This window comes from Culex pipiens, chromosome 1 (genome assembly GCF_016801865.2).
Source record: "Culex pipiens pallens isolate TS chromosome 1, TS_CPP_V2, whole genome shotgun sequence".
Taxonomy (NCBI): Eukaryota; Metazoa; Arthropoda; class Insecta; order Diptera; family Culicidae; genus Culex; species Culex pipiens.
In genome coordinates, this window is record NC_068937.1 from 16,728,707 (window position 1) to 16,742,933 (window position 14,227).

The 14,227-nt window shown below is 48.7% G+C and overlaps 3 protein-coding genes across 3 annotated transcripts; all 3 read left to right on the plus strand.

Annotated features, from left to right (window-relative positions):
• The first annotated feature begins 422 nt into the window (after positions 1 to 422).
• LOC120422460 (transcription factor grauzone-like) lies at positions 423 to 2,248 on the plus strand. Its single transcript, XM_039585903.2, has 3 exons — positions 423 to 722; positions 797 to 1,578; positions 1,638 to 2,248. Exons 1-3 carry the CDS (start codon positions 543 to 545, stop codon positions 2,188 to 2,190), a joined length of 1,515 nt encoding a protein of 504 aa, XP_039441837.1. The 5' UTR covers positions 423 to 542; the 3' UTR covers positions 2,191 to 2,248.
• A 1,990-nt stretch (positions 2,249 to 4,238) lies between these two features.
• LOC120422448 (zinc finger protein 391-like) lies at positions 4,239 to 5,790 on the plus strand. Its single transcript, XM_039585892.2, has 2 exons — positions 4,239 to 5,464; positions 5,520 to 5,790. Exons 1-2 carry the CDS (start codon positions 4,287 to 4,289, stop codon positions 5,761 to 5,763), a joined length of 1,422 nt encoding a protein of 473 aa, XP_039441826.1. The 5' UTR covers positions 4,239 to 4,286; the 3' UTR covers positions 5,764 to 5,790.
• Positions 5,791 to 7,560: 1,770 nt separating this feature from the next.
• On the plus strand, positions 7,561 to 12,359 carry LOC120422447 (ubiquitin carboxyl-terminal hydrolase MINDY-3 homolog). The gene is made up of 5 exons (XM_039585891.1): positions 7,561 to 8,271; positions 8,680 to 9,129; positions 9,188 to 9,341; positions 9,401 to 9,698; positions 11,157 to 12,359. The coding sequence occupies exons 1-5, from the start codon at positions 7,981 to 7,983 to the stop codon at positions 11,461 to 11,463; spliced, it is 1,500 nt and encodes a 499-aa protein (XP_039441825.1). The 5' UTR covers positions 7,561 to 7,980; the 3' UTR covers positions 11,464 to 12,359.
• Positions 12,360 to 14,227: the final 1,868 nt, after the last annotated feature.

Below are 14,227 nucleotides of genomic sequence, written 5' to 3' on the forward strand. Positions count from 1 at the left end.
ATACATGGAAGCTGTCATTTCTAACACCATTGGCCACCTAGCGGCCATTTCAAAATGGATACGTCTATTGGGGAGCGTTCTTTTATTACGTAACGCAGTTAGTGGGGGGAGGGGGTGTCGGCGTTTGTTACGAAAATTGGGGGAGGGGAGGTGTGAGGAAAAACTATGTTACGTAACGCAAAATTTTCATATAAGCACTCATAAAAATTTGCAAAAAGACCTTGCGTTACGCGTTACAGGGGGGGTAGGGGGGATGGCTCATCTGTTACGATTTGTTACAAAGGGGGGGGAGGGGGGTCAAAAATCCAAAATTTTGCGTTACGTAATAAAAGAACGCTCCCGATATCTTTGATTTTATTCAAATTCAGCTTACATTTTTGGCTGCATCTGTAACTTTCAGCAACCGTGCATTGTTTATGTTTGTTAATTTTGACAGTTGGTCATCAGAAGAAAACTTTTTGCTTTGCCGCAGAGAAAATTAAATTTGCATCAGAATTCTTTTGATTCTTCACGAATAACGAATTAAAACACCACTTTTCAGAATGGAATCTCCGCCAGCGGACGCGCCCCGGAGCTGCTACGCGTGCCTCCAGCAACCCAGCGAGTTCATGCCGATTGCCGACGAAGTCGGACCCAAAGCCGAGCCGCCTAGCACCGCGGAACCGATCGGTCGGACATCCTCCTACCGGGGCGATATCATCGCCAAACACTTCTGGTTCGAGGTGAGGTTGTTTATTTAAATTGTGGTTATCAAATTGTACTCAAATGACACCGGAACAATGACATTGCATTGCAGAAGGACGACCTCATGCGGGGCGTGATCTGCACCAGCTGCTGGTCCAAAATCGAGGACTTTCACCAGTTCTACAGCGAGATCGAGCAAGCGCACGAGCACAAGCTCGGCTTCACGGTCGTCCAGATAAAGCAGGAGGATGCCGTAGAGGCGGAGGAGGAGATCGTCGTGGAACCGATAACTGCGGAGGAAATGGAGAGGGAGGACGAGGAGATGGAGTTGAAACGTGAGGAAGTCAATGTTTCTGAAACTGAGGATGATGATGACGATGAAGAGGAGGAGGAGGAAGAAGAAGACGAGTTCGAGACGGAACCGGATCAACCGAAACGGCGAAAACGGATCAAGAAGAAAGGGACCAAACTAGCGGAACGCATGGCGAAGAGCGACAGCTTGATCGCGCAGTTCTGCAAAATGTTCTGCGACCAGTGCTCGCAGGAGTTTCCCAACTTTAGTCAGCTGTACGCGCACTGCGCCGCCGTTCACCAGCGGAAGCCGGCCGTGTTCTGCTGCGATCGCAAGTTCAACAACCGGATCCGGCTGTACGATCACATCCAGCGGCACGTGGATCCGGATCGGTTTCAGTGCAAGCACTGCAAGCGCGTCTGTTTGGATCGGGAGAGCTTGAAGAGGCACACGGTTATGGTGCACACGCCGGAGGAGAACCGGCCGTTCAAGTGCGATCGATGTCCAAAGTCCTACACCATTCAGAACGAGTTCATCAAGCACGTCAAGTACCACCAGGCGATGGACACGAAGGAGTTCCCGTGCGGGCAGTGCGATAAGTTGTGGGTGTTTCTTTAACCGACTTCAAAGAAAGCATGATTGATCCAGCTCTTCATTTCAGCTTCGGCAACGCTGCCCTGCTCAAGCAGCACAACAAGAACGTCCACTCGACGACGTACGAGTTCGTGTGTGACACGTGCGCCAAAGGGTTCAACTCGCGCGGCCTGTTCACCAAGCACCTGAAAGAGCACGACCCGAAGGTGCGCGCCGAGAAGGCCCAGTGTCCGATCTGCTTCCAGTGGCTGCTCAAGGTGAGCCTGAGCAAGCACGTGATGCGGCACAACTCGGGCGGTCCGGTGCGGTGTGACCTGTGCGGGAAGGAGTCACCGAACCTGTTGGCGCTGCGCAGCCACAAGCAGTTCTTCCACAAAGAGGCCAAGTTCGGCTGTAGCGTGTGCGATAAGGTGTTCAAGCGGGCGATCAGCCTGAAGGAGCATATGGCCACGCACAGCGGAGCTGTACTTTACACCTGTCCGCACTGCCCGAAGACGTTCAACTCGAACGCGAACATGCACTCGCACCGGAAGAAGATGCACCCGCAGGAGTGGCTGGACGCGAAGATGCAGCGGCTGACGAAGCACGAAACCAAAGGGGAGGAGGGGGAGGGGGAATAAAGCGATTTGTTGTTTGACTTTTTTTGTTGAAATTTGAGAGAAATTCCCTCTTAACGGCATGCTCGTGGAACGAACAACAAGGTAAGCCCACGAGGATCATCCAACCAGTGTGTTTTACTCAGAAAGAAATAGCAAAAAACGCTGAAGGGATTCCAAGTGAATTCTGAAGGGCTGAAACGTCATTCGATAAACAATTGTGCTTGCGAAAAGTTGTGTTTACTACATTAAAAAACTGAAGTGCAGGTACCAAGCCGAAAGGTTAAGCGATCTACTTTTCAAGCATACAATCAAGGTTTTCGATGGTTTGGATGACAAACCAACCGCACCACAACGCGTGAAGGAAGGAATGAAGGCGTTTTCAATAAGACCCCAGCAGATCATCATTGAAAGATCCTGCAACAACGATCTGTGTTACCTGGTATTGAACGGTCAGAGGACGGTCGGGAGGTTGGCTACTATCTGTAAATAGACGCACAACTCCGTGATGGCAAGGTCGAGAACGTGCTCTGGAGCTGTGATACAGAATAACTACAAGCCAGGTGTGTGTGTAGGCGATGACATGATAACAAGAGATTTGGAAAAAGGATTTAACAACAAACTATCCAACGCCCGAGGGGGCTCAAGCTGCGGCGATGACTAGCCATCGCCGCGCTCCTTCCGCCACCGTACGGTACGCTACATGTTAATCTTCTGGGCTTTGTGGCTTCTAGTTACGTGGGTGTTTATTTTGCATCATCTCTTCGGAAAAGTAAAGCGACAAATCTTCTATATCGATCAACGTGGCGTCCTGGCTCATCTGCAGCTCGTCGCGCTCCATCAGCAGCTGCACCAGCTCGTCATTCAACAGTTCTATATACCTCTGTAAGTCGTTAACAATAACTTGTAGTTGAGCGATGTTCAAGTTGGTGAGGAACTGGCGCGAGACGCGCCGTTTGTCCTCCTGCAGCTGGCAGCCCGCCTTCTGGACCGCCGTCCGGATCACCTCGGTGACGGAGTGGTGGGGGTGCGGCGTACCCGACTCGTCGTCGTACTCCACGGTGTTGCAGTTGTCGTCCGCGTACGACGACGACGACGATGATGTGCTCGGATACTCGACGTGGAACTGCATGTGCTGAAGCGACTGAAGCTGGGACTCTTGAAGCGCGTAGTTCGCCTTCCAAACGTCCATGATGTCGATCATTTCTTCATCCTCATGCTCGTACGAATCGGGGGAGTGAAAATCTCTCTCCACCACGGTGATGTTATCGGATCCTTTGTGAAGCACTGCTGTGGGTTCGTACTTTTTCTGCACGCACTCCATCTTTGCTGTTTCGAGTTCCGACGTTACGCGCTTACTCGGTGGTTTCCGCTGGAGAACTCGATATCGCCATCGTTTGCGGGCCGCAGGCCGTCAACTTGCACCACAAAGCACTTGGGATATTCGCTGGGCAACGTCTAGATTACAGCGATGGAATCGCTTCGCTCCATTGAAAACTTTGCTTCTTCTGGAACAGTTTTCCACGAAAGAAAGTGCGCATGCTCGCGTCCTCGAGTATTGCTGCTGCTGCGGTCCTCTTCAAGCAGATGACACTCTCTGATATCCTGTGCCGCCTGATACGGCCTGATATCCGCGTTGGTGGTGACGTGTGCGTTGGCGGAACGACAAATCGATGAACTCTGAATAATGGATGTGCGAGACTCGGTGGCAGCAGTTCAACCAATCTCGGATTTCCGTTACAATCACCGTGTAGTTCCTTTGTCTGAACCTCAAGCGAACCACCTTGCCTGACGCAACGGTCTACTTCAAGTTCCAGCTACAGTTCACGACACTGACCCTCGTAACACTGTTCGGTCATCGGCGTACTACTAATTGCAATCCCTTTATGCAACTGACCGCACGAAACAACAATGCAGCGCGCTGGTCGATTATCCCGAGGGTGTCACCGTTGTTATCCCACCACCACGTCGTAAATAGACTGACGTCGGCGACCCACGTGAACCTCCCCACACCACAAAGCGGTTGACCTTGAGGACATGCGCGCAAGCGCAGAAACGACGTCGTCACAAGACTCGAGACAGACTGTCGCTTCGAGACCATTCCGGCGAAAACAACAACAATGTATCGGAACGCCATCAACGATCCGCACCAGTGTCGGCTGTGCCTTCGGGTGTGCGAGGACGCCTTCCTGGAGAGCATCTTCAGCGAGAGCGAGTACAGCATCGCGCACCAGATCTTCGAGTGCACCTCGATCCGGGTGACCCGCCAGGACAACCTGACCAAGATCTGCAGCAACTGCGCGGCGCTGCTGTTCGTGACCACCGAGTTCCGGAACGCGTGCTTCAAGACGAACCGCCTGCTGGCGGAGGACTTTGTCATCCTGGAGGTGGGCGAGTGGACGGAGCCGGCAAGCCGGGCCGCGCTCGCCGAGTGCTCCCAGCTGATTGTGAAGCACCGGCAGCAGGTGGACTATCTGTACGCGAGCGTCGTCCCGGACTCGGAGGCGTACCTGGCTGGATCGCTGGCGATCGAGCGGGAGCTGTTCAACTCGGCGACGGAAAAGGAGCAGAAGCTGGTGAACGACGGGGACGGTCGAGCTGAAGCGAGGCTTGTCAGCGCAGAGCTGGAAGCGGAAGAACCCGATCCGGAGATCATTCAGGAAATCACCAAGTTCTTGGAGGAGCAGCAAACCATCGACGGTGGGAACCTCTGCGAGATCTGCAGGTTGGACGATGCGAAGCCAGGGGAAGTCGAGAAGAACAAACGTCAACAACGCGTCTGTGGAATGTGCCAGCAGATGATCTGTCTTGTAAGTGCTTGGCAGAGCTTGGCACGACGAAGCGGTAGGAGACGCCCGGCGACGAACGCTTCAACCAGACTGCAAACGATACAGGAAGCGCTGAGGCACGTTTCGAAGCTTCTGGATGGACTGCAGGCTCTCCTTCGGAAGAGCGACACTGTAAAACCAGCAATCAAGCAGAAAACTTCAAGAAATCGGAAGAAAGTCACCTGCACGCAATGTGGCAAGCAGGTTGACAGCTGGAAGCTGAAGGCACATCTGAACGAGCATGAAGCCAAGAAACCCTTCCGGTGCGAGCAGCCGGGCTGCGACAGTGCGTTCAGCGGAGCCGACCTGTTGAGGCGACACCGCAAGGTGTGGCACACCGACCACTTCTACAAGAGCTGCCCGAGCTGCGGCAAGCGGTGCAAGACGCAGGGCATCTACAAGACGCACGTGTCGTACCACGAGGAGCCGAAGCTGCCGTGCGAGGTGTGCGGGAAGCTGATGCGGAACCAGTAGGTCTTCATACTCGCGTTGTTCAGAACATCAAACGAGTTTTTCTTCTTTCAGACGCGCCATGTGGAAGCACCGCAAGTCGCACGAGAGTCCCGAGCAGCGGAAGCATGTGTGCGAGGTGTGCGGCAAGCGGTTTGCGGTGGCGTACACGCTGCGGGTTCACCGCCGGACGCACACCAACGAGAAACCGTATCCGTGTGGGAGCTGCGAGAAGCGGTTCCAGTACAAGTGCTTGCTCAAGAATCACGTCGAGAGGCATCACAAGGGGGAGGTTGAGGGAGCGAAGAGGGCGGAATAAAGAGACGATGGATCCGATTTTCCTTTCTTGGTTGATCATTTTGTGGGTCCTAGATCTTGTCAATGTTCACCGACAAAGAACTTATAGCTTCTCTTCTCCGGATCAGCGTTTTTTTGGAAACCACTCGTCAGGTATCAGTGCTATCCCAATAATATTTTTCTTTTACGACTTCTTCATCTATCTTATTAACATTCCAACTCTGGTTCTTGGGCATAGATTTGATCAAATCAATAACTAGTAAAAAGAATCGTCCGCAGAATCGGTAATTTTGATGCGACTCCGGCTTCTGAAAATTTAGCATCTTTTCCGAGATCTTTCCAAAAGATCCGACACCAACAGCAACTCCCATACATACCATACCAATCAGCATAGCGCCGATAGCGCACCAGGTACGCGTGCTGTAGCAAGAAGACGCTTCCATCTTTCTCGGTCTTGTGCTGCTACTCTCCAATTTCCCAGGTTACAGATCTTACGGATATCACCATTCACTTGATCTTCCCACCAGCGCGGCCAAATAGCAGTCTGACAGGCTGGCTCTCGTCCATAGATAGAGGACAACTGGTCTAATCAGTGTTTTGTACATCGTCAGCTTTGGGCTTCCGTAATCCGAAGTAGGCACGATTCCCAGCAAAAATACAAGTCCGGATCTTTTTGCTGGTGTCGTTGTCGGCGGATACCAGCGATCCCAAGTACACGAACTCCTTCAGTCGGGTGTAGATAGGCCATCACCTTGCCACAGCCCTCAGCGTGATCCAAAGGGTTCCGCCGAGTCAGTTTATCCGGAAATCCGTTCTCGTGCATGATCTGCCATAGCTGCTCGCGGTCGACTGAACCAAAGGCCGCCTTCGATTTAATCGATGAAGATGTGATGTGTGGTCACGTTGTACTCACGACATTTCTCGAGGATCTATCGGAGACAAATATTAGGTCCCAACAACTCCCATACAAAGTTGTTGAATAAGGCTTTCTAGGCCCAGTGAAAAAAATATAATTTAACTCAAAAATGACGAACTCCTCGTCACAGTGTCCTGATGCAAACAATGATCGAGCTGTAGCTGTCACAGCCCTGCGAAGTATGTTGGCTAACATATCGGGCAGTCAGTCAAATAAACCAGCTAGAAGTCGCTTGACAAAAAAAATTTGCTAGAAAGAGATAGGAAACCTGATGCAAACAAACGCCCAGCTGTCATGTAAACATACTTTGAATGTGTTGGTAAATTTCTGACTAGAAAGCCTTATATTAGAATACTCCGACTAGGGATCTTAAATTTATGTAACTCCGACTGCTGAAGATTTAGCGACTCCAACTTCATTAACCTTCTCGTAGAACTTCCGCGCGTAGAATTTCCTCCAACCGGACAACGTGCGTCCCACAAAACAATCCGTCTCCCGGGCCAGCGTCCTCTCACCCACGGCAAAAACAACGGTGCGGTGCTGACTGCTTTTGACAGCAAAACAAACGTCAAGCGCAGCAAAATCGGCCGACCCCTTGCGATGCGCCGCCGCTCTCGCGTTGTTGTTGTCGTCGTCGTTTCGGCGGGTGCATAGTTTTGCGTTTCTTGCCGGAGGAAAGGCTGCGTAATTTGACACTTCAGCTGTTTACATGCGGATGTGTTCAGATTTTGACGCCATCTTGAATTATTGTTCCTGTCAAAGTTTGACAGTTGCACAGGTTGGGTTATGTTGGGTCGGTTGGGTCCGCTGTCAAGTTCAAACAGGTTCAAACGCTGAAAAAAGCCTCTCCCCCTTTTACGTGGATCGAGTTGTGTTTTTGTTGTTGCATTCTTCGCCGCGCTGTCATCGCGAGAAGAGAAGAAAAAAAACACAATTTTTTCCTCCTCCGTCGTCTTTTTACATCAAAATTTAATGCACATCTCGGTGCTGCTGCTGTGTACTTTCAGCTTGCGCGTACGCGAACCCAAAAAAAAAAACGAGTACAGAGCTCTTGCAGAGGAAGGAAGTGAAGTGAGCAGGAAATCTGGCAGGAAAAATCGAATTTTTCCCTGCGCTGAAAATTAGACATTTTATTTTTTCTTGCGTTGACCACATCCGGGCGGCGTAACCGTGTTGGGGCTGCTGTTTTGTGTGGGCTTTTCCGTGCTGTGCCTGTGCGCCGCAGCAGCTGTGACCTTTGGCATTCTCCGGGACTGGATTCCTGCCCAGCTTGCTCCGTGGAGGGCGGCCATCCGTGACGGAACGACGACGAAGGCGAAGGAAATGGGCGAGCACGGTGTGGTGGAGCAGCCGGAAGATGCTGGCGCTGCTGGATCCGGAACGGCGTCGTCGTCTTCCGAGCAGGAACAGCTGCGCGAAATCTGCCAGCTGCTGTGGGGCACCTCGGTCCGGCAGGAGGTGTTCCGGCGGTGGTCCCAGGGCTTCGAGTTTAGCGCTGGCGAACCGGCGGCCCTGGTCCAGCGGGACGGCGGTCCGTGTTGTGTAATCGCACCGGTGCAGGCGTACCTGCTCAAGATTCTGCTGATGGAGACTCCCGGACACAGCTTTAGTGATGTAAGTGTTGTCGATGTTGGCACGGGATTGACGAGAGAAAGGGGAAAAAACGTCTCCATGAAACAGGCGGAATGATGACCTTGGCTTACAGGTTTGCACCTGTGAATTTGTTGCTGAAACAAGTGTCTCAAATGAATCACTGTCACAAAAGCTAAGAAATCTCCAACTTGTTAGATCTTTAAAGAATTCAAAACATCGACTTAACATTCAATTTCTGCGAAGAGAGACCGACGTCAACCAAAAACAGTTTGATGTAGGGCAAGCCCTTCGCAACTGGGATCTCTTAAAAAGTGACAGCGGTTTGTTTACCACGGTAAAAGCGTACACGCTGACACAGAAATACTCAATTTTGCTTTAATTTTTAAACAAAATTTCCGGAAATAACCTCAACGACCCTGTCCCTTCCAGCTGACCCCGGACAAGTGCAAAACGCTGCTCATCCAGGCCATCTGCCAGATCCTGATGAAGTGCAAGTCGTCCAAGTACCGGATCGTGAGCCTGAAAGCGCGCCAGTCGGGAGCCACTGCCGGAAGTTCGTCAGCCGCGGCCGCGGCCCTTCCCGTCGCGGAGGAGGACGGCGACGCCGAAATGGTGGACGCCCTCGAGAATCTTCCACCGGCGAGCGGCGGCGGCGCCGAAGACGTCGAGCTGGGACTGGACGCGGCGACCGCTGCGGACGTTTCGGGCACTTCCGGCGCGCGGTCCGAACCGTGGACGCCGGAAGCGTTCCACGAGCGGCTCTGCGTCACCGAGCTCGACTCGATCGACGACGTGGAAAAGTATTACTCGGAGCAGTTCCCGGTGCTCGCGGACGAGTGCGGCGTGCTGCTCCTGCTGTACACCGTGCTGCTGACCAAGGTGAGGCGCACTTCCGGCCTTGTTTGTACTAGTTTCTTACCGGGGTTTTTCCTTCCAGGGTCTCGAGTGCGTGGTGAGTGAGGTCTCGGACACGTCGGAACCGCTGATACACGGCACGTACGGGTACGGCAGCCAGGCGCTGATCAATCTCATGCTGACCGGACACGCCGTTCCCTACGTCTGGGACAACGAGCAGGACGTCGGCGGGCTGAGTGAGTCCGACGCCACCTTCCGCGCCATTTCCCCCCAACTAACCCCTCCTTTTTTCCAGAGCTGAAGGGCATCACACAGCAGTCGGACATCGGCTTTATCACGCTGATGGAGCAGATGCAGTACTGCACGGTCGGCTTCTTCTACAAGAACCCCAAGTGTCCGGTCTGGGTGATGGGCTCGGAGACGCACCTGACGGTGCTGTTCAGCAGCGAGAGGCGCCTGGTGGCGCCGGAAACGCCCAGCGAGGTGGCGCGGCGCGTCTTCCGGCAGTTCGACACCGAGGGGAGCAACTTTATCCCGAGCCCGCTGCTGCAGGACGTGCTGTGCGCGCTGGATCTCGTGAGCGAGCCGGAATAGTAAGTAGGGATGGGGGGCGTGGGCAGGTTCCGGACCAGGTGGCCGATCCCGGAACCGATCAGAACCATAGCAATATGGGTGTAAAACTTCATGATTTTTCTCAACAATTTCGATGGAATGACTTTCAAGATCGAAAGTGGTCTCGGACATTCTGTAGCAGGTTCCGGACCAGGTGGCCAATTCCGGAACCGATCAGAACCATAGCAATATGGGTGTCAAACTTCATGATTTTTCTCAAAAAAATCAATGGAATGACTTACAAGACCGAAAGTGGTCACGGACATTATGTAACAGGTTCCGGATTAGGTGGCCAATTCCGGAACCGTCCAGAACCATATCAATATGGGTGTTAAACTTCATGATTTTTGATTACGATGTCGATTAAGTATCTTTTAAGACCAAAAGTGGCCACCGACACTTTGTAGCAGGTTCCGGACCAGGTGGCCAATACCGGAACCGACCAGAACCATAGCAATATGGGTGTCAAACTTCATGATTTTTCTCAAAAAAATCGATGGAATGACTTTCAAGATCGAAAGTGGTCGCGGACATTCTGTAGCAGGTTCCGGACCGGGAGGCCAATACCGGAACCGACTAGAACCATAGCAATGTGGGTGTCAAACTTCATATTTTTTTCTCAAAAATTTCGATGAAACGAATTTCAGGATCGAAAGTGGTCGCGGTCATTCTGTAGCAGGTTCCGGACCGGGTGGCCAATCCCGGAACTAAACAGAACCGTAGCAATATGGGTGTAAAACTTCATGATTTTTCTCAACAATTTCGATGATGACTTTCAAGATCGAAAGTGATCTCGGTCATTCTGTAGCAGGTTCCGGACCAGGTGGCCAATCCCGGAACCGACCAGAACCATAGCAATATGGGTGTCAAACTTCATGATTTTTCTCAACAATTTCGATGGAATGACTTTCAAGATCGAAAGTGGTCGCGGACATTCTGTAGCAGGTTCCGGACCGGGAGGCCAATACCGGAACCGACTAGAACCATAGCAATATGGGTGTCAAACTTCATAATTTTTTCTCAAAAATTTCGATGAAACGAATTTCAGGATCGAAAGTGGTCGCGGTCATTCTGTAGCAGGTTCCGGACCGGGTGGCCAATCCCGGAACTAAACAGAACCGTAGCAATATGGGTGTAAAACTTCACGATTTTTCTCAACAATATCGATGGAATGACTTTCAAGATCGAAAGTGGTCTCGGACATTCTGTAGCAGGTTCCGGACCAGGTGGCCAATTCCGGAACCGAACAGAACCATAGCAATATGGGTGTCAAACTTCATGATTTTTCTCAACAATATCGATGGAATGACTTTCAAGATCGAAAGTGGTCTCGGACATTCTGTAGCAGGTTCCGGACCAGGTGGCCAATCCCGGAACCGACCAGAACCATAGCAATATGGGTGTCAAACTTCATGATTTTTCCGCCCCCTCTTTTTCAGCGTGGACCTGATGCGCAAGAAGCTGGACCCGGAGTGCCTCGGCATCATCCTGCTGAACGACTTCATGTACGAGTTCTTCCCGACGGAGAAGAAGTCGATGCCGGACACGTTCGACCTGCTGCACTACAACGGCATCCCGAACTCGAACGGCGAGAACCGGGTGCGCTTCAACAAGGGCCACGCCATCCTGCTCGAGAGCGACGTGCGGATGTGCAACCCGTCCGATCCGATGCTGACCTGCCTGCAGACCAAGTGGCCCAACATCGAGGTCAACTGGGCGAACGCGCGGACGCCGTCGCTGAATTGACCAGATTCGTCGTCGCCCGTGCCGCTACGCGTTGTTACTGTTTGAGCGCTACTCTTACTTCTAGGGAGGACAGAGTGAAGGAGGAGGAGGAGGAACAATAAGATTGCAGGGGAGGAAGAAAGTTAAGTTATTTGAAAGGAGAAAAAGAGAGAAATACGAACGCTTTTACACACGGACCGATGTGTACCGGCGTCAGAACCCTAGAGATCGTAACAATCCCAAATAACTGGCAGTCACAGTTTAGAATATGAAGCTCTCACAGACTCACACTCACAGGCAACCAATCACACAAAAGGAAAAACTAATCTCTTGCAGCAGTAAACTGAATGAAAAGAAGTAAAAAAATAATGTTTTAAACCGGCACACGCGACACAATCGTGAAATTAACAGTTTTAGCTTGTTTTTTTTATAATTAAAATTTGCTCTGACAGTAGAACACATAAATTAGCACTTGGAAGGCCGCTTTGAAACTCCTGTTTTTCCCCCTTTCTCTCTCAACAATAGAACAATAGAACCAGTTCAATAAAACTCAAACCAAATAAGATTTAAAAAAAAAAGAAGCCATCAATGAATCACAGATCACACAAACACAGATTGTTCCGCGTGTTTATGGATATTTTCCCCGGTGTTTTCAAGATCCTCTGCCCTCTTCATCCCAGAAAATGCTTCCAGCGAAGAAGCGATCCCCCAGAATAACACAATTCCAAACCAATTTACAAAAAAAAAAAAAACAAAAACAAAATTCTCACAGACAAACGTAGCTGAAGAATCGATTCGACAACAACCCCCTCTCTCTCCTCTTTTTAGTAGAGAAGGCAAATTCGCGTAAACGAAATCAAAGATACTGTGTACCCGAGTGGAATGATCGAAAATATATATGATTAACTAATATCTAATTAGAGCGAGTTGGTTTAATTTTGGGCGAATTTATAATTGGAAATGGAAAGAACCTCCCTTTTTAACGTTTCAACGATTTATCTTTGCGGTAAACTTTTGAACAGTAGGACTGGCCGCTGTAACGTCATCAAATATATTAGCCCGTTTTGTTGGTGCACTCTAAAATATTTAACTATCGAGTTCGAAACATTTTTTTAATAACGTTGAATAAAGTACGGTACGGAGATCGGAAGGAACGCGGTCAAGAAAAGTTTCCCGTTCTTTACGTGACCTCCTCCACGAAAAGTTAACAGTTCGGTCTGTGCGCGTTTGACGGTGCGGTGCTTGAGGTTCTTGGGAGGAAAAATTAAAAGGAATAAAATATTCAAAAGTCAAATTCAAAAATTAAAGAATTTTAACATTAATGAGTCTAAAAAATCAAAATCCGAAAAAAACGAAAAAAAAAATCATGAATTTTAAAATTTAAAACACCCAGGGTTGTAACGGATGGCGCGTATCGCGCGGATCTGGCGCGGATTTGCTGGCTAATTTTGCTCAGGCGCGGATTTCGCGCGGATAGCAATTTTGATGAGAACGATAGAATTTCTTTCAAATTACAAAGGAAAATATTATTAGAAATTAAATAAATTCAATCTTATTCGTTGAGTGCGAAAACACCAATTTCTAAGAAGTTGTTAATGAAGAAAATTTTCTTCTAAAAATTATTGATTTTTTTTTCTTAATAAGACTTTCTAGTCAGAAATTTACCAATACATTCAAAGTATGTTTACATTACAGCTGGACGATTGTTTGCATCAGGTTTCCTATCTCTTTCTAGCAAAAGTTTTTTGTCAGGCGACTTCTAGCTGTTTTTTTGGACTGACCGCCCGATATGACAGCCAACATACTTCGCAGGGCTGTGACAGCTCGAGCTCGATCATTGTTTGCATCAGGGCACTGTGACGAGAAGTTCGTCATTTTTGGGTTAAATTATATTTTTTTTCACTGGACCTAGAAAGCCTTATACGAAACTTTGAAATAATCTTCAAGGAGCGATTTTGTTAATGTATTGAGATTTGTTATATAAATTTAACCTAACATTACAATTCATTATTTTTAAAATATCTGCCTAACAATTCAAATAAATACCAATTTTATTAAAATCAAAATAACAAAATTCGAAAAAATAACAAAATTTACAAATTTAAAGCTATGAAACTTTTTAGATTTTCTATGTTTTTCCAATATAAAAATTTAATTTTTAAAATTTTTGGATTATTGAAGAAAAAATCTGTTGCCACTCTGATTCAGGTAGAATTGGGTACTAAAGCCCTATGCCAATTTTTATGTACAACGGTTAAAAACACGATTAAAAACCATTTCTGATCACTTTTTTTCATTTTAATGCAAAATTTTTTTTTGACAAGACAACATTTTTTCGATGGATTAACTATGGTCCCCTTGGAACGAACTGTCAAGTAGGAGCTTTTCTGTCAAGAAGTACCGCGAGGTTAATTTTTCAAAATTGATTTAAAAATCCATTTTAAGCTCTTTATGGTCGTACAAAGGGTCATTGTACTCAGAAAAATAAGCTTTATCGCTGTGAACAATAATATCAGCAATCTAAGCTTCATTTTAGGACCCAATTGATTCTACTCCCAATTATCACAACATGTCGAAATCCACTTACAAATCTGCTAAAAACTCCATCTAAAAGCGAAATGTAATGTTAAAATAAAAAAAAAATAAGAAACCTGGAGTTCAACGATTTGAAATTTCAGAATTTACATATTCAAATAATAAAAAAATAGAATTCATTATTTGAAATTGTCAAAACTTACAGACTCAAAAAACGTAAAAAAGTACGAATTATTAAATTGAAAAATTA